Raw genomic sequence first — 19,318 nt, forward strand, 5'->3', positions numbered from 1 at the left:
AAGAGGTCATGTTCATTGTACCTCCCAACAAAATCATCTCACAACTGAATGCAGCTAAGGAAACCTGTTTGCAAAATATTTAAGACTAAACTTGGTTACGTGTCCTGTCTGCTCTCTCCCCCGCCACTCCTTGAATTCCTCCAACCTGTGACTGTCAGATTCTTTCAAACTCTGCTAAGTAAAGCTGGGTATACTCTGTTCCCCCATCATCCCTTCTTTGGGATGAGAAGCTCCGAATCTGTGTGTGGGATTGAGGTGGAGGTGGTGGCAGACACATCCGTAATGCATGGTGAGGGGTGACTGCTGAGACTTATGTGTCTACACATACACAGGTATAGAAATCATAAAATATTTTAATTCTCTTTTTACAGGGCCACAGGCTTCCTTGTGTCAGGTGAATCCCAGCAGGCACCTCTCTCTGGCAGCTATGAGGTGATGACATGTTGAGAAGCCTCCGTACAGGTTGCCCCAGTAAATCGGTACAAGTTGCAATGAAACCTCTGCACCAACAGCCCTGGGCACATGATGATACTAAGAGTTGCTGCCTCTTTCAGTGACTCAACCTCAGCTCAAGACGCAGTTTGTCCCAGCTGTCAAAAAGTCTCAAAACACCAATCATGTGTCTTAACCCTATTCTGGATTTTATAAAACACTTTATATATATACATATATATATAGATAGAGATAGAGAGATAGCACAAGAAATGTGCCTGTGATGCACTCTAACATAGAGCACAGGAATACACACCATGGAGCCCAACCCCAGCGTGTCCACAGGAGAAAAGTGCGAAGGTTCGATGCGCACATAAGGTGTGACAGTGGAAAGGTACAGAGTGCCACACACCACACCTTTCCACGCAGCCCACCCGACAGTGATCGCTTGTCGCCTCTGTCCCATTAGTGGTGATGGGAGCATGAGCAGAAACTATATGATTTTCTAAGGGCAGAGGATATCCATCTGGTATGGAGAGAGTGAAGGTTATCCAGAGATTTATCTAGAAATAATTGCCGAAGGTCAGTATGACTCCAGGCTGGGGTCCGCGGGTGCGGCTGGCTGTGCAGGTGGAGGCTGATTCGGCATCTCTCAAACACACAGACTTTCACACATCTCCATACACTCCTCCAAGGAAAAGTGCACTTCCAACAGCGGCTACAAAAATAGATTGGCACGCTTTTTTGATACAGTGAGGGAATCTTCTAGAAGCGTTCCCCCTACTTCCATGAATTCTCTTCCCCATCTGCTCTAGAACTTCGCACTCCGAGTTGGAACAGGTCCAGAGAGAAGGGCCTGGACCACGCCTGCAAGGTCTGGGTGTGGCTGCGAGGAAGTCCCAGTGGGGCCAGCAAGGGACTAGTACTCGTGCTGGGGGGAGCCATCTTCTGAATGGGTCTCCCCTTCCTGGTTGAGCAGTAATCAGCTCACTGCCCATCTCATCTGGCCAGATGGAAGACTCCCTGAAAAGTTCCTGGTACAGCTTCTGTACAGAAACAAATGTTGAGAGGAAAAAAAGTTTGCTATGTTGAGTTCTAGTTTTGCATTTCCAGTAGTATGGCACTACCACTCCGGGCTCAGAAGAAATGGTCCCCGGCCCTCCCAGGAGGCCTGTGCTAGGAGCTCTGGACCAGGCGTCTGTAGTGGGGCATAACTTCGTGCTCTGGGAGGTGAAGGGCAAACTCCAAGGCCACCAGCACTGGGAACTCAAAGGCAATCAGTTCTCGTCGATTCAACCGGAACTTCTCTTCCAGTTTCTGCAACAAAACGGAAGAAAACCAAAAGCCTTTTAGCCTTGAAATAAAAATCCTAGGTTTTCTCCATGTGTAGCCTCTATATCCATCAGCCAGCATTTACAGAGAAACCCGTTATGGGCAAGACTGTGGAGGAAGTAAGGGAGGGGTCAGCTGTGTTTCCTGCTCAAAGTCCTAGGGCAGAAGGAATCATACCTTCTGAGGATCCACAGGCTGCTGAGAGCCTGACGTACATCCCATGACTTCATTTAATCCCTCAATAATCTTACGATGTCAGTGGTTTTTAAAATTATTTATTTATTTATCTGGCTGCAGCAGGTCTTAGTTGCAGCATGTGGGATCTAGTTCCCTAGCCAGGGATCGATCCACAGCCCCTTGCTGTGGGAGCATGGAGTCTTAGCCACTGGACCACCAGGGAAGTCCCTGAATACACTGAATTTTAAAACAGGCTTTCTTATAACTGTCCAAGAAGACCAGTGTTTCCTTGCTTTGATGACATTCTACTTTAAAAGCAAGGACATCAAAAAGTCTACAAATGATAAATGCTGGAGAGAGTGTGGAGAAAAGGGAACACTCCTACACTGTTGGTGGGAATGTAAACAGGTACAACCAATATGGTGAATAGAACGGAGGTTCTTTAAAAAACGAAAAACAGAGCTACATTAGATCCAGCAATCCCATTCCTGGGCATAAAACCAGAGGAAATCATAATTCAAAAAGATACATGCATCCCAGTGTTCACTGCAGTGCTATTTACAATAGCTGAGACATGGAAGCAACCTAAATGTCCATCAGCAGAGGGATGGATAAAGAAAATGTGGTACACATGTACAATGGAATATTACTTAGCCATAAAAAGAAGGAAATAATGCCATTTGCAGCAACATGGGTGGACCTAGAGATTGTCTTATTGAGTGAAGTTGGACAGAGAAAGACAAGTAACATATGATATTGCTTGTAAGTGGAATCTAAAAAAAATGTACATTATGTACAAAACAGAAATAGAGTCACAGGTGTAGAAAACAAACCTATAATTACCAGAGGAGACATATATACACTACTGCATATAACACAGATAAATTACAAGGACCTACTGTATAGCACAAGGAACTCTGCTCAATACTTCTGTAATGGCCTATATGGAAAAAGAATCTAAAAAAAGAGTGGCTACTATGTATATGTGGGGGCTTCTTAGGTGGTGCTAGTGGTAAAGAACCTGCCTGCCAATGCAGAAGACATAAGTGACGCAGGTGCGATCCCTGGGTCAGGAAGATCCCCTGAAGGACAAAATGGCAACCCACTCTAGTACTCTTGCCTGGAAAATCCCATGGACAGAGGAGCCTGGTGGGCTACAGTCCACAGGGTTGCAAAGAGTTAGACATGACTGAAGTGACTTAGCGTGCACACACACACAAACTATGAATATGTATAACTGATTCACTTCGCTGTACACCTGAAACTAACACAACACTGTAGATCAACTATACCCAGATAAAAAATTTTTTAAAAATAAAACAAAGATATTACCACTCAGTCAAGCCTACGCCCTTCCCCAAAAAGGAGGTGGCCGAGGTCACAGGACCAAGGTGTGTTGAGCCAATGTGACTAATGGACACTGTTGGTCACAATGCCCATAAGACCCTCGACCATCACAGTGGCTTCTGTGGCTTTTGAGCATAACTTCAACCCTCTTGGTGCCTGAATATGGATTTTTATGGCCAGACCCAATACTAGGGATCTTCAGTCTTGTCAAAGGGACCCATCCCTCTGTTCTAAGACAGCCCAAGATATGGGGACTGACATTTGCTGCAGGAGGGCCAACCTCACAGTCCTGGTCCCTCAGCTGGTACTAAGGATCAGAATTCTCCCATGCAGGGTCACCAGTCAGGCTTTTCTGAGAGACCAATGCTGGCCTGGAGCATGTGCTCCCACTCCAGCGAATCAGGACTCAGGCCACTTACGTCAATTAAATGCTTGACTTCATGCTTTTTGAGGTCGCTTCCGATTTTGGCCGCTAAGAGCACGCAGGCGCCAGCACAAAGTTTCCGGTTTTGTTTGTTCAGTTTTCCCTTGAGGGCGAGCTTCTCAAAGTAGACAAAGGCCATGGCCACTGTAGGCTCCTCCAGGCCACAGTCCTCCTGGGCGAGCTTCCGCATCTCTCGTTTCAAGCTAAAGAAAGGCAGGAAAGAGGGAAGAGTCTTGTTGATTGTGGAGTTTCAGGGGGCTGAAAAGAAAAAGACTATCCTGTCTTGAAAGCATCTTCTCTTTCTCAGTCTCAAAAGGGTGATGTGGAATGGGAGTCGATCTCTGTAAGCAAGATAGTTATATGTGGCCAACACGCTTAAGAGATCAAACCAGTCAATCCTAAAGGAAATCAACCCTGAATATTCATTGGAAGGACTGATGCTGAAGCTGAAGCTCCAATACTTTGGCCACCTGATGCAAAGAGCCAACTCATTGGAAAAGACCCTGATGCTGGGAAAGATTGATGGCAAGAGAAGGGGGCGACAGAGGATGAGATGATTGGATGGCATCACCGACTCAACGAACATAAATTTGAGCAAACCCAGGTGATAGTGAAGGACTGGGAAGCCTGGTGTGCTGCAGTCTACGGGGTTGCAAGGAGTCGGACACGACTTAGTAACTGAACAACAACAGACTTAAGTCACTGGGACTTTGAACCCTTCTCTGCTGGTCAGGCTGTATAGACCATGTCAGTTCAGGGCTGTGGTGAACTCCAGTGGACGGCTGAGGTCTGGAAATGGAATAGAGCCGTTCACAGAGACAGGAGGAAACAAAGGTCATTCCAGAGAGATAGTCACTGAGATAAATTAGGTACTTGGTATCAGCTCTGCTGAAGATCACTTACGGCCACTAACTATGGCAGAAGAGGGGTTCAACTAAGAGTGCAGCAACCAGGGGAGGGAGGCCTGCAAGGGAGGGGATGTATGTATACCTATGTGATTCATATTGATGTATGGCAGAAACCAACACAAGATTGTAAAGCAATTATCCTCTAATTTGTTCTTGTTCAGTGGCTCGGTCATGTCCGACTCTTTGCGACCCCATAGATTCCAGCATGCCAGGCTTCCCTGTCCTTTACCATCTCCTGGAACTCGCTCAAACTCATGTCCATTGAGTTGGCGATGCCATCCAACCATTTCATCCTCTGTCGCCCCCTTCTTTCCCAGCATCAGGGTCTTTTCCAATGAGTTAGCTCTTCTCATCAGGTAGCCAAAATTAAAAATAAATTAAAAAAAAAAAGAGTGCAGGAACCAATCTTCTTATGAGAGTTGCCTGGCCAGCAGACCAAGTATGAATACTTAATTTTTCTCACTTCTTGGCTCGGAACATGCCAGAATCAAATCAGTTATTAGGATACGTACTCACATGTACGTTGGCACGTGTTCCAACACTGTATTTGTGTATAATTTAGCCTCCATTACCACAGACACACAGACACACACACACACATTGAAATATTGCTGTCCTGGCACACAGTCACCACAACACAGGTCAGCTTCTCTCCAGCCCAGCAAGACCGGCAGATGTGGGTCACTGCAAGGCCAATCCAATCTGCTGCAGGGGAAATTGGGGCCTGATTTTGCTTTGGCTGTTTTGCTGATGGCTTACAGATAGGGCTTGGCTGTCACCTCTGGGTGGACGACTGTGGGTAGAGAGTTTTCTCAAACCCTATGATGCCAGCTCTTCTCTGTTTTGCCTGCATTTAAGGAAGCAGGGGACCGAATGTTTCCTATTCTGAGTTTTCCATAACGTAAATTTTACTGAACTGTGAGCCACAGAGAGTATGAAATGATTCCTTCATGAGCAACCTCCTCCCCCACACCCAGATCCTTGTCAGCTCATGTCCAGCCTCCCTCGGCTCTCACACTTCCGGGTGCTGGTCAGCCAGCATCGGACGAGCCTCTTTAATTAGAGCTGAACATGACCTGTTTCACTTCCCCAGAACAACAGAAGAGTTGGCGTACAAAGCATGAGCTCAGGGTGTGCTGGGGGAGGGGCCTGGGGGGAAGTTCGGGGGGGGCCCAGCCCCAATGTGTGTGTGGCAGTTGGCTGTGTCCGACTCTTTGCGACCCTCTGGACTGCAGCCGGCCAGGCTCCTCTGTCCGTGGGATTTTCCGTCCCCACCTACCTCCGAATTTTGCTGAGTGTTAACTTAATGTGAGGGAACTTCTCCTTGAAGGTCTCATTCATGTCCTTCTTGAGATCAGAGGGCTTCACGTAGTCAATCACTGTGGTCTGAAACAGATCAGGCCACACAAGTCACTCCTTAAAATATGGGTCATGGGTCATAATCACATGTCACAGCCATGTGTCACATGTCACAGCCAACTTCTAACACCCCCACCACCAGCTACGGGAAGCCCAGACCAGAGCCAGCTCGAGGGCTCTGCCGGACGCAGGAGCCCGTTGGGGCAGGACCCCTGTAGGTGGATGGAAACGAAAGCCCAGTCATCAGCAGGACCCGGAGATATTTAGAAACCCTGGCCACCAGAGTCAGTGCCTGGCAGACAGTCACGAAGTTTGTGATGATGTGAGCAGGTTCAAGCAAAGAGACTCCATCTTTTGTTGGGTGCCAAAGCCGGGTGAGCCCCCAGCGAGGATATTCCAGGGGCTGGAAGTGGGATGGGGGATGACTGGATCTCACCCAGGGGCAACCACAGCAGCTCTGTTGTTTTCTGCCTTACATGTAGATATGTGCAATGCTTCTTTCCACCTTTTTTTGGTGTGTGGGATACTAGTTTCCTGATCAGGGATGGAAATCGGGCCCCCTGCAGTGGAAGCATGGAGTTTTAACCACTTGAACTGCCAGGGAAGTCCCAGCAAAACACTTCTCTTGAAAGAAGCCTCCCACTGCCAAAAGAAAAGTTTGCAAGTGCCTTCCAGGCACCCTAACCTTATGGAGGAGGAAACAGAGGGTCAGAGAGGTGACCAGTCTTGTCCGCAATGAGGAAGGGTGCACTGCTTTCCTGTTCTGAATCAGACTGAAAAAGTAGTGGTTAGTAGCAGCTGGGAGCAGCTCCAGACGGCTGAAGGTGGAAAGGGTTGGGAACGGAGGCTGGAGGCTCCATGTCCAGTGAGTCAGGCAACTTGCAAAACGTGGCTTAACCTCCCTGAGCCTCACCCTCCTCTTTGCTGCACAAGATAAGAATACCCGTCAGGCTGCTTCACAGGTTTCTCTCAAAGATCAAACAAAGAGAACCCAATGTATCTAAAGCACACTGGAGAATTTTATCGAGAAGACAACGGGGAGACAGCAGCCAACTGGGCTGTGCTCCTGTTCCACTGAGTCAGTGTCTAAGGGTGGGGCCTTGCTCTCAGCACTGTGATCTTGCCCAGGTGGTTTTTATGCAAATCAGATCCTCCTTTGCCTTGCCTGCAATGTTACTTCTGCAGGATCATCTTCCCAAAGTCCCCTGGTGGACTTGCCTAAATCCCAGTCATCCCCCTTCGCTATATACACTATGGCTTGGATAGCCAATCCCCTTCCAGACGGAATCCTTGCAGCTAGGATTCCACACACAATTCCAGTTCCTCTGGGGTGACGCACTGGTGTCAGAAAGCAGGGTGGAAGCAGAGGCTGGGCTTCTGTTCTTTCTGCTGCCAAGAGGAGTGATGGCAGAAACCCTGGAGTCCCAATTTCCATTTCGTGGGTGTGGACCACAGCAGGGCAGCATGGATCCAGAGCTGGCAGCAGTGGCAGCATCCTGACTGTGGAGGTGGCAGGACTGTCATATCTGGAGCTGACGGCTGGTGCACATTCCCCTGGTGACCTGGTTCTGCAGTACAGTTTGGGGATCATTCCTGAAATCCCAACTCAGGCTGTTTCATCAGTCTCCCCAGTGACGACAGGCTGTTAGCACCCTGTAAAAAATGCCTTTCTTCTTAAACTAGCTTGAGTGGATGCTGCGCTTCATAACTGAACCAGCAGACACTGTCTTTGTTGATGGCATTTACCCCTATTGTAACAGGACATCTTTTGGGGGACATGGGATGACAGCAGAGCTGTTTCCCCTAAAGGCACTAATGTCGTCTCTTCACCGCAGCCCTGGGGGCCTCCCACGCCACTTCCTGATCAGCCCCAGCTTTAAAACAACCCAGTGAACAGCAACAACCCAGCCCAGCTTGCAGCCTTAGAGGTGGGGCCAGGAGGGCTCAGGCCATCCCAAGCCTGGACCTCACAGGAGAGGTCACAGGAGAGGTCCTTTATTTTTACATGCAGCCTCGTCCTAGCTCTTGGGGTACAGAGCTAGGGGCTTATTTTTCCTGGCGGCAGGATGAGTGGATGTATACTTGTTTCCATGCTGGACACTTGAGAGGAAGGCAGAGGGAAGGCCAGTGAGCTGCTGCTATGAGACCCTTGGCTCAGTACTTGGCCCCCAGCGAGGGATGCACATGATCGAGCCCTCAAATTCATTTTCTCGGTGGCAGAATTCTGAATCCCAGCTCTGCCACCCGGAGTTGCAGAGGTGGCCTTCTCTGAAGCCTTCTGGGGAAGGTTTCCAGCCACTTGACATCTGGGCACTAGTGCAGGCGGTTTCAGCTCTCTGTGCCTGCTTCTTCCTCTGGCTTCTCTGTCATGTGCTTTATGTTGATGGTTGCAGGGCACCAGGTGTGCAGGCTGCTCACGATCAGGTGCTCGGGGCACACAATCGTGGTGGCTGAGTGGGCGGCCCCCAAAGTGACAGTCTGCTCCCAGGCCCTTGCTCAGACAGGACCTTGCACACACAGTGTGCCTGTGGTCCACTGTTCCAGACCAGCCAGGCACCAAGTAAGGGAAGACTTGCTCAGAGCCCAGGAAGACCCTGCAGTCAGATTTCAGAGGACGACAGGGCTCACTGTCCTCAGCTCTGGTTCCCTCGAGGGAACACTTTCTGGGAACATGGCAGCTACGGCTCCTCTGCATGGTCCTGTGTGTCTTGAGGGAGCCTACGACATCCTCTAGAGGCTGACCTGCCCACATTCCCTCCCCCTCCCGAGAGACAGCTGTCCTCTTCCCAGTGATGGGGGTGAGCCGAGGGGGCAGTACTCAAGGCTGAGTTGCAGTGCGACCCCAGCCACTCACTTGTTCTGGCTCATGTGTGTGGTGTGTGTATGTGTGTGTCTGTGTGCACACACATGTGCACTCAGTCGTGTCCGACTTTGGGTCCCCATGGACTGTAGCCCTCCAGGATCCTCTGTCCATGGAATTTTCCAGGCAAGAATACTGGAGTGGATTGCCATTGCCTTCTTCAGGAGATCTTCCCGATCCAATCCAGGGATTGAACCCTTGTCTCTTATGTTTCCTGCATTGGTAGGCGAGTTCTTGACCACTAGCGCCACCTGTGATGCCGAAGGCTCAGGAGAGAATGAACTAACTGGGAGGCCCGCGCTTTGTTCCAAGTCCCCTCTCCCTCTAACTGCATGGTTTATGAAGACCTGTACTGTCTGGGTTTTGCCACTGCATGTGCGTTCCTAGGAATCAAACTGCTAGTAAATGGGCTGTGGGCCCCTCCTGGCCTGGGACAGAGCGGGTGGCCACTGTGTTCAGTGCCACCAAATTCCCGGCCAGGGGATTGGCCAAGTGTAGGGGTCCTTGTGGCCCCCAGCAGTAGCCAACAGCTGGGCCAGGCAGGCTATGTGAGGGACAGGCAACTCCATCCTTGGTGCCTGCAATTTGCGGAGGATGGGTGAGAGATGGCTTCCACGTGCTTTCTCACAGCAGCCTGGCTACAGGGACGCCGTGTGTGCACAGATGCAGAAAAAAGAGGGGAGGTCAGCTGGGAGGAGGCGACCATTCAAAACGCAGAAGGTCCAGGGGGATGCAATTCAGAAAGGAGCCCTGCTGGGCCTGCCCTGCCGGGGAGAGAGGCAGAGTTAGGGAGGCCACCCTGGGGGCTGATGCCCGCACCCCTTCTGAGATAACAGGCAACAGCTGTTAAGCCACAACCTAGTGATCCAACTGGAAGTGTCTACCACATCTACCGGAGACACTGAGACACCTTTGCTTTATTCAGAAACAAAGGCTTGACTCATCCTGAGAGAAGGGAGGGAGCCTCCATGGAGGAGCTGAATGTGGGCCTGGTTCTGGCCCACGGCAGCTGCCACGATGCCCCAAGGTGAAGGCTTCTCAGGGTGGGGGTAGGGGGAAAGCAGGGGGGAAAGTGAGGCAGCAGGAGTGTGTCAAGGGGGACACGTGCGCCCCAGTAGCAGTACTGGAATGAGGGGCATGGAGCTGACAGGTTGCTGATCTGATTCCCAGAGAAACAACAGAAAAGGTGCTTCCACCTGGGGCCTGGTAGGGTTCTTCTTCCATCCATCTGCATTTCCGGGCCTCACATCTCCCTGGGAATTCTTAGGGCAGCTCTGAACAGATATGCACTTGCAATCAACTCTGCTAGTGCTCGCCTTTGGGTCAGAGGAGCCCCCGGGGGCAGGAACATTCCAAAGGAGCCAGGTTCCAGCCGCAGGGCTGCCTGTGACCCGGGAGGCACGGGGAGCCCAGGGAGCCGTGCAGCCACCCCTTCACCCTGAATCTTACTTTCCAGGGCCTGCGATGCGGAGGATACAGGCAGTGATGGGTGCAGCTCCTTCGACACCTAGAGCCACGGCCTCCACGGCACTCACCCGCCGTCCACGGGGCTCCGAGCCCAGCACGGGGCATCGGAAAGCAGACGTGATGTGCTCGCTAAGGAAAGCAGAGCCCCAGCCCTCCATGAAATCTCTAAAGTCACACACAGCTGGGCATTCCGGCTGTTCTCTGATTACTCCTTTTCCTGTGCTGTGTGCTCTGCGTTCAGTCCTGTCTGACTTTCTGTGACTCTATGGACTGTAGCCCATCAGGCTCCTTTGTCCATGGGATTCTCCAGGCAAAAATACTAGAGTGGGTTACCATTTCCTCCTCCAGCGGATCTTCCCTGATCCAGGGATCAAATCCACATCTCCTGCATTGGGAGGCAGGTTCCCTACCACTGTGCCATGAAGGGAGAGGAAAGCAAGTCACAAAGAAACTTCGGGAATGAGTGCACGGACAACACGGCCTGGGGCTGCATTTGTTGCTATTTCCACCAACCGATTCCAAACACAGGATCCTGGATCTAACCTCTGTCCCATCCCCTAAGGTGAGCAGCTCTTCAGATTCTCTCACTGAAATGAAATGCGTTGCTTCGAGGAGAGCCACACAGGGAAAGCTGACTTCATCAGAATTATACCACCACGTGGACTGCCAGGTGTGCAAAGCATGTCCACAGTCACAGAAACTTCTAGAGTCCTGTCTCCACCCACCTGAGCTGACACTGGGGGGATGTGGCCCCCGAGGTCACACATAGCCAGGTCGCATTTGGATGCACTTCTAAACACTCGCTTCTTAAGACGGTGGTTTCAGAGCACGAGCTGATGCCCGTGTGTGCAGTGTCACATTCAAACTCATAATGTGATCATCGAAAATCTGAGACAAATACAGAGAAAGGGAGCAGATGCTACAACACCTTGGGTGAAACGTAAAACAATGTTTCACATTAATTTTACAAGAAAAAACAAATTAAAAAAACCCCAAACCACAATACTGATGCATGCCGCCACATAGATAACCCTTGAAAACATAAGTGAAAGAGGCCAGAGGCAAACGACCGCATAGTAGTGCATGATTCCATCTTCATGAAATGTTCACCACAGGCAAGTCTATGGAGACATAAAGTACATTAGTGGTTGCCTGGGGCTTTGAGGATGGGGTCGGGTGGTTAAGGCTACGGCGGCGGGGGGGGCTCTTCTGGGGGATGATGAAAACGTTCTGAAATTGACTGTGGTGATAGTTCCACAATTTTGTGAATAAACTAAAAACCACTGAACTGCACACTTTAAAGAAGTAAGTTGTACAATATGTGAATTACTATATAACTAAGAAAGCTCTGGGGCTTCCCAGGTGGCTCAGTGGTAATGAATCCACCTGCCAATGCAGGAGGCACAGGAGACTCAATTTTGATCCCTGGGTCGGGAAGATCCCCTGGAGGATAAAATGATAACCCACTCCAAAATTCTTGCCTGGAGAATCTCATGGACAGAGGAGCCTGGTGGGCTATGGTCCATGGGGGTCGCAAAGAGTCGAACATGACTGAGCAACTGAGCAAAGCAAGAGCGATAAAGCAAATAAAGCTCTTACCAAAAAAAAAAGAAAAGAAAAAAACCCAAACCCAAAGTAGAAAACAAAACCCACCATGATGCAATAAGGCATTTTAACACTTAAACCAAAAGCCAGCAGGCCTCAAAGCCCCAAAGCCCAGTATCTATGCAAGTGAGTGGCGGGGAAGTTCCAGGGCCTCTTCCAATCTCCAGAGAGGCCCAGCAATGGTGTGTTGGTGATGCCGAATTACTTTTCTTAGAGAGGGTCTCCCAAATTAAATAAACTCCAGGCACTCTGAAACCTGGGGGCCTGGAAAGAGCCTTGCAAGGGAGGGGCCCTTGGACCCAAAACTGCTTTAGCTTCTCAATAAATCCACCTGCAGACAGGTAAGTAAGTGCCACATTACCCAGACAGCTTTCAACGAACAAGAAATAAGGAGGGAAAACAGAATCCAATCTCATGGAAGGCTGAGTTAATCTTCCTTTTATTGCTTTCTATTCCCTCCTGCTCAGCATCTCACACACTGTCCTGAAAAATTAAGTTCTAAGATATATTCCCATAAACCTGGGGAGATGCTGAGATGGGAGGAGGGGCTTTTCTGTGAGTCTTTAGAATGCAATATTAAGTAAATCAAAGAACAGGCACTTTACCACAGAGGTCAAGCCAAGGGATGTCCTCTTGAGATGCAAATATGCTAAGTCACTCAGTCGTGTCCAACTCTGCGACCCCATGGACTATAGCCCGCCAGCCTCCTCTGTCCATGGGATTCTCCAGGCAGAAATACTGGAGTGGGTTGCCATTTTCTCCTCCAGGGGGGAGCTTCCCAATTCACAAATCGAACCTGCGTCTCTTGCATCTCCTGTATTGGCAGGCAGATTCTTTACCACTAGTGCCACCTGAGAAGCCCCTGAGATGTAAATACCTACAGATATCATAAAGCTTGTGAGTCAGCTTTCTTTCTGATGTCAAAACAGTTCATGAGAGCTACCTTCCTGAGAGAGGAGAAGGATCCAGAAGTCCATTCACAGAATGTTAATTTTTTTGGCTTTATCTCAGTCAGCTCTTTCACTCACTTTCTCCTTTGAATTGCTCTCCACACCCATAAAGAGGAAAAAAAAAAAGCCCACTACCAACTTGGCTGCCAGGTTCTAATGATAAATAACCACTGTCAAGTGAAACGTAAATTACAGGCCAGGAGGTGCACAGGGCAGGAAGCACTGGTTTGGGGAGCCAGAGAAACCACCACGAAGCTCAGGCCCTACAGGAACCTGCTTGTAGCCAGCAGACTTGACAGGCTTTCTTTCTTTTAAAACAAACTTTTATTTTATATTGGAGTATAGCCAAATAAAAATATTGTGATCGTTTCAGATGAGGACAAACGGACTCAGCCATCATGTACACAAACATATCCATTCTCCTTCAACAAATTTTCATGTTCTGGGGTCACCTTCTAGAAACTTTAAGGCCAAAACCCAGGGACAGCTGAAATCTGATTTCCATACCTGCCCTAGGAATTTTTTTTTTTGGTTCAAACTTCTTTGCGCTTTCACAGTGGCAAGTAGTGGGAGTGACTTGCTTGGATCAAAGTTAAAAAATACAACTGTAACTAGGAATGCAAGGCTGGCTTCAAAGGGTTCCTCTTAAACTTTGTAAATAACAGCCTTCTTTCTCAGCCTCAGGGAACGTTCAACTCTGGAACCCTCCCACTTTGAGGGATGTTCACTGGTGGTAATCAGTGGCCCTTTTATCGTCTATGGAGAACAAATGTGAACCTTCAACTACACCCTGGTTGGTAGACATCACCTCCACTATGACTCAGAAAGCCCACTCCCAGGTATTTACCTAAGAGAAATGAAAATGTACATCCACAGAAAGGCTTGTACAGGAATGTTCATAGCAGCAAGATTCATAATACCCCTAAATGTAAATAATGCAAGTGTCCATCAAAAGCAGAATGGACAAATAAGTGATGGTCTATCCATACAATGGAACCCTTCCTCAGCAATTAAGAAAAACAACCTGCTGATTCATGCAACATGAGTGAATCTTACAGATATTAAGTTGTGTGAATGAAGACAGATTTTTAAAAAAGCACATATTGATAGGACACAATTCTGTTCCTATGAAGTTCCAGTAGAGGCAAAACCAACTTTGGTGACAGAAGTCATAATGGCAGTTGTCTTTGCTGGGAGCAGGCATGATGCAGAATAGGATGGAAAGGAGAGAACTTTCTTTTTTAAAACATTTAATTAAAATGTAAAACGTTTTTTGGCCATGACACATAGCATGGACCTTAGTTCCCTGACTGGGGGTTGAACCCATGTCCCCTGCATTGGAAGCACGGAGTCTTAACCACAGGACCACCAGGGAAATTCTGAGGGAACTTTCTAAATGGACAGATGTGGTCAGAGTGGAGGATAGAAAATTCATGGAACTATATACTTTCAATGGATTCATTTGATTAAAATTATATCTTAATATGAAAAGAGAAAAACAATGACTGCTGCAGAATTTGATGGAGTAAAAGGGCTAGCTCGTCACTGTAAAGGTGGCTTGATTCTGTAGAGGCCACACCAACACCTCAGACCCTGAAATTCCACAGGTATAGGACCACCCCCAAACCCAGAACAGTCCTTGGTTCCTAAACCTGGGCCTCTGCTGGGCTGACTAAACTTAAACTGCCCTGGGGGCCTAGCGGGGACAGGCCTAGGATAGCCGGACCTCAGAGGCCTTGGAGGCTGATATTTAGGGAGGTGGGTGGTGTTGCTCAGACTGTGGGCCTGTGAGGGACTTGCTAGTCCCTTCCCCAAACTCCACAGCTGGAAGCCAGGGAGCCGGGCAGAGGGGCTTGGGCTCACAGGACTCACGTCTGCCTGCAGGGAGCGCCCTGCCAATCACGAGGGGTCACGGGCAGCAGGAACGCTCCAAGCTGTGTCAGCTCTTCCTGCCCACCTACAGACAGGTGACCCACACCCTCAAAGAGGGTCCTAGGCAGCCTGGATCAGGTAACCCCGTGGCTCCTTCCGTCCACCTTGCTGCGTGCGTACTCAGTCGCTTCAGTCAGGTTCAACTCTTTGCGACTCCATGGACTGTAGCTTGCCAGGCTCCTCTGTCCACGGGATTTTCCAGGCAAGAATACTGGAGGGGGTTGCCATTTCCTCCTCCAGGGATCTTCCGGACTCAGAGATCGAACTTGCATCTCTCATGTCTCCTGCATTGGCAGGCGAGTTCTTTACCTCTAGCGCCACCATCCACCTTGGTAGTCGGCGCCTAGGAACGAGCGCAGCTCTCTGTGCATGGGGTCAAGTTAGTGGAGTAAACTTGTCAGGATCATCAGTCTATGGACTTCCCCATGTGTCTGCTTGTGGGTGTGCGTGGGTGTGCATGTGTGTGTTAAGGGTGGCATCTGTTACGGTTCAAAATACCCATTTGACACAAGGTCAACCTCACACACACCTCAGACTGTGGCATGTGGGGCCTCCCTCCCAAGGCCCAGCAGGCCGGCTCCTTCTCTCACCTCAGCGTTCATTTTTGATCCACTTCCTCAGGGCAGCCTTCCTGGAAATCTACATCTAAGCCTTGAGCCACCCTGGCAGTCATTTCCCACCACTTTTCTAAGATGACTCTCTCCTCGCCCTCCTCACTACAGCGACTTGTCTGACTTCTCCACTCACTCTAAGGTTGAGGAGAATGGGGGCAGTGGCTGGTTTTTCCTCCGCTGTATAAGGTAGCACCTGGCCTGGCACACAGTAGGGCCTCACAGTACTGGTCGAATGGACACATTCTATACCTGTTACCCAACACCCAAAATAAAGCGAGCAAACCAAAATCCAACCCCCCAGCCCCAACCCACTCCTTCTCCTGCAAGTTCAATGCAAAAATTCTGGGTCTAGCAGACCTAGAATCTATGTCTACTAGAGAAGAAGTCTCTCGGGAGCCAGGCTGAGGTTCTTTATAACCCTCCACATGCACGTCAGGGCTGCAAAGTAGATGTGCCATATTTTATTAAAGATATTATCAATATCTGTGGCCAGATCACAAAGACATATAGGTCTTCTGAAGCTGATCAGGCAAGTACAGCTCATGAGCAATTTCATTCCCTAAAAAAATGGATGGTTACAGGAAGCACAGGCTACAGACTCAACGTGGTAAACTGAAAAATGACCCACTTGGGATCATAAAACGAGGGTAGGATATATTAATATATGCTGACCTGGCAGGTCATCTAACACACTGTCCAAGAGAGGGCAAATGATCTGTGTGTACAGGTGTGCCCACATAGACTGTAGCCCAGAACCTCGAAGCTCACAATTAAATCATTTAAAGAAAAACAAAAAATCAGAACCACACTGGCCACACACCAGACCTATAAAAGTAAAATTCACGTGGTCGTGACCAACTCTTTGGGACCCCATGGACTGTAGCCCACCAGGCTCCAACGTCCCTGGGAATCTCCAGGCAAGAATACTGGAGTGGGCTGCTATTTCCTTCTCCAGGGGATCTTCCCGACCCAGGAATTAAACCCCCTTAATGGCACCCCGCTCCAGTACTCTTGCCTGGAAAATCCCATGGATGGAGGAGCCTGGTAGGCTATAGTCCATGGGGTCGCTAAGAGTCGGACGCGACTGAGCGACTTCACTTTCACTTTTCCCTTTCATGCACTGGAGAAGGAAATGGCAACTCACTCCAGTATTCTTGGCTGGAGAATCCCAGGGACGGCGGAGCCTGGTGGGCTGCCGTCTATAGGGTCGCACAGAGTCGGACACGACTGAAGCGACTTAGCAGCAGCAGCAGCAGCTCCTTCACTGCAGGCAGATTCTTTACAATCTGAGCCACCAGGGAAGCCCAGACCAATAAAAGGAGTGAAAGTCACTCAGTTGTGTCGGACCGTTTGTGATCCCATGGACTATACAGTCCATGGAATTCTCCAGGCCAGAATACTGGAGTGAGTTGCCATTCCTTTCTCCAGGGATCTTCCCAACTCAGGGATAGAACCCGGGTCTCTCGCATGCAATTTCCTTACTGTCTGAGCCAATAGGTCATAGGAAAAAAATAATCATACATGGCCCTGGTTTTGCCTTTTGTCTTATGAGTTGGAGAGCAAGGATGGGACAGAGGAGCTGGGGCAATTTTAAACAAGATGCCTTTGGCAATTCATCCTGGCTCAGTGTAGCATTTTAGAATGATCTGTGAGCTATTTGCCAAATTATTAATACAAGAGGATCTATGTTGAAAGTATCAATGTGGGCTTGAGTTCTGCCTGGTGCTTTTCTGACATCAGCTACTTGCCAGATGCTGGCCAGATGGACACACTGGGGGGTGGGGGTGGGGGCTTCCACTGCTAACGATAAGCTAAATAGCGAGTGCATGGGCTGGGGTCTGACTCTGGCCTCTGCAGACATAACAGCCTAGAATAGAGAAAGGACCCTCTGCCCACTCCTGGGGCCAGGGCTTCTGACATCAGGCCGGGCTTGGGGGGAGAAGGGAAACAGAGCTGGATGTTTTTAGCTGTACCCACCCATCTGAGCCTGGCAGGGGGTGGTAGGGGTATCCTGGGTCTGTGCTCTCTACCTGGAGGCACACGTGGCAGGCCTGGCATGGGCGAAGGTTCCCACAAAGCCCGGCTCCCCTCCTCCTGCAATACCCTGGGCTCTGCCCACCTCTGAGTCAGGGCAAGTCTGCCCACTAAAAGCACATGGGACCCCGTCAAGCCCCATGGGTGTCTGGAGACCCAGTGGCTGAAGTGGTGGGAAACGGTGGTCAGCCAAGAGCAGAAACCGAATCACCCAAAGGGAAAAACAGGAAGAGCCCGTGAAACAAAAACAGCATGGAAAGGTTTTGCATTTAACACCCACATTGTCCTACTTTCACTTTCCCAGGAGATGATTCTGTCATCCGGAGCCTGGTGCCAAATGTTTGCTCAGAGCGCGGACAGCAGCCTACGGTCACCAAGGAACCCCAGCGAGCTGAACTTGAACTCAGCGCTGCCGGTGATGGGTGGGACTGGTTGTCCCCTACCCACTGAGGTCCATGGACATGCAAACTCAGAGGTGTGGTTCCATCCTGAGCTGGCAGCATTCACACACACGGGCCATTCAGCTGTCTCACGCCCTCTAAAGGGGTGTACCTGGGCCAGGTGGCCGGAAGAATCCTGGATATGATGCATGTGCTGGTCCTTCCCTGAGTGACCCATCCTGGGCAAGGGGCGGAGGGGTTGTTGAGAAGAACCAGGTGGAGCAGTGTTTGAAAGCCCCAACCCCAGGAAGAACCACCGTCCACAGGAAGAGCATGGCACCTCCGAGTTCCCTGAGGAGACTGAGGGGGTCAGCTCCCTGACAATCCCTCCACCACCACTCACCATGTACGAAGGGAAGATGAGAACTCGCTTGTGCTTGCCGCAAGGCCACTGGGGGTCATCCAGGAGATTCGGGTCATAGTCCAGAAAGTCTCCCAGGTCGCTACCTGAGGATCAACGCAAAATGATAATTAGAGCCCTGACCTCCTGAAGCAGAAGTGGCCGGGAGAATGCCTGGTACAAAGTTCGACGGTAGAAAGGCTGGTTTCAGGTTTCTGAGCCCAGTCACATCACTCGCTCTGACCATCGGTAGATGTCTCCGCATGCCAATGAAGTGTGTCCCACCCGTGTGCCCACCACCCCTCCCTGACCTTGGTAAAGGAGTTCATCAAACACTTCACATTCTGACATTTTTTCCATTAAAAAAAATTATATATTAATCTTCCTGACCTGGCAGAGCACAAAACCTCATAAGCATGAACGCTGCTGTGAACACTCACAGATTTCAAAACAAAGCACAGAAAAGGCTCACTTTCTAAACCTACAGATTGAACGAGCCTCAAGTTATCACATGTGAGAAGCACGTTCGGTGTGACTAATTCCGGGCAGGCTCTGGGGGTCTGAATGCACGCAAACCAGAGCAGATACCAGTGCAAACAGCAGTCAGTGACTGGAGGAGGCCGAACAGCACCTGGACAGGCCTGAGGAATTCCACATTCACCTGGAATTTCTCTGAGAGTGGAAAGAATCCTGCCTCATAAAGCATTTTTCCTCCCTGTGTCAACTCCCACAAAGGCTTGTACAGGAGAAGCTGGAGTCTTCTGTCAGTGGCTGAGTAAGCTCACCTGCTGTGAGAGTCACTAAGGGAGTTTTCACACCTGACTGTTCATTTATGGTCCAATTATTTGAAAAAAAAGGCCAACTTAAAAAAAAAAACATTTATCTGGCTGCACCAGGTCTTGGTTGCGACTTATAGGATCTTTAAGCTGCAGCATGTGGGATCTAGTTCCCGGACCAAGGATCAAACCTGGGAAGGCAGAGTCTTAGTCACTGGGCCACCAGGAAAGGCCTGAAAGGCCAAACTTGAGCACTAGGAGAATGTAGGTAAGAAGCAGGTAAGTGGAGAGATGAGGAGCTGAGAGGCAGAAAGAAGTCAG

General features: G+C 49.7%; 1 protein-coding gene across 2 annotated transcripts in view; it reads right to left on the reverse strand.

The window, feature by feature from the left end:
- Positions 1–620: 620 nt before the first annotated feature.
- The window catches only part of CABLES1 (Cdk5 and Abl enzyme substrate 1), a 102,489-nt gene continuing 83,791 nt past the window's right edge, over positions 621–19,318 (reverse strand). For both annotated transcript variants that reach the window (XM_081563287.1, XM_081563288.1), the window contains 4 exons: positions 18,225–18,328; positions 5,900–6,006; positions 3,708–3,915; positions 621–1,749 (listed from right to left, as the gene is read on the reverse strand). In XM_081563287.1, coding sequence (XP_081419413.1) covers positions 1,609–1,749; positions 3,708–3,915; positions 5,900–6,006; positions 18,225–18,328 — 560 coding nt within the window. In that variant the 3' untranslated portion in view covers positions 621–1,608. The remainder of the gene's footprint in view (positions 1,750–3,707; positions 3,916–5,899; positions 6,007–18,224; positions 18,329–19,318) is intronic.

This window comes from Giraffa tippelskirchi, chromosome 14 (assembly GCF_054371585.1).
Source record: "Giraffa tippelskirchi isolate mGirTip1 chromosome 14, T2T-mGirTip1v1.2.pri, whole genome shotgun sequence".
Taxonomy (NCBI): domain Eukaryota; kingdom Metazoa; phylum Chordata; class Mammalia; order Artiodactyla; family Giraffidae; genus Giraffa; species Giraffa tippelskirchi.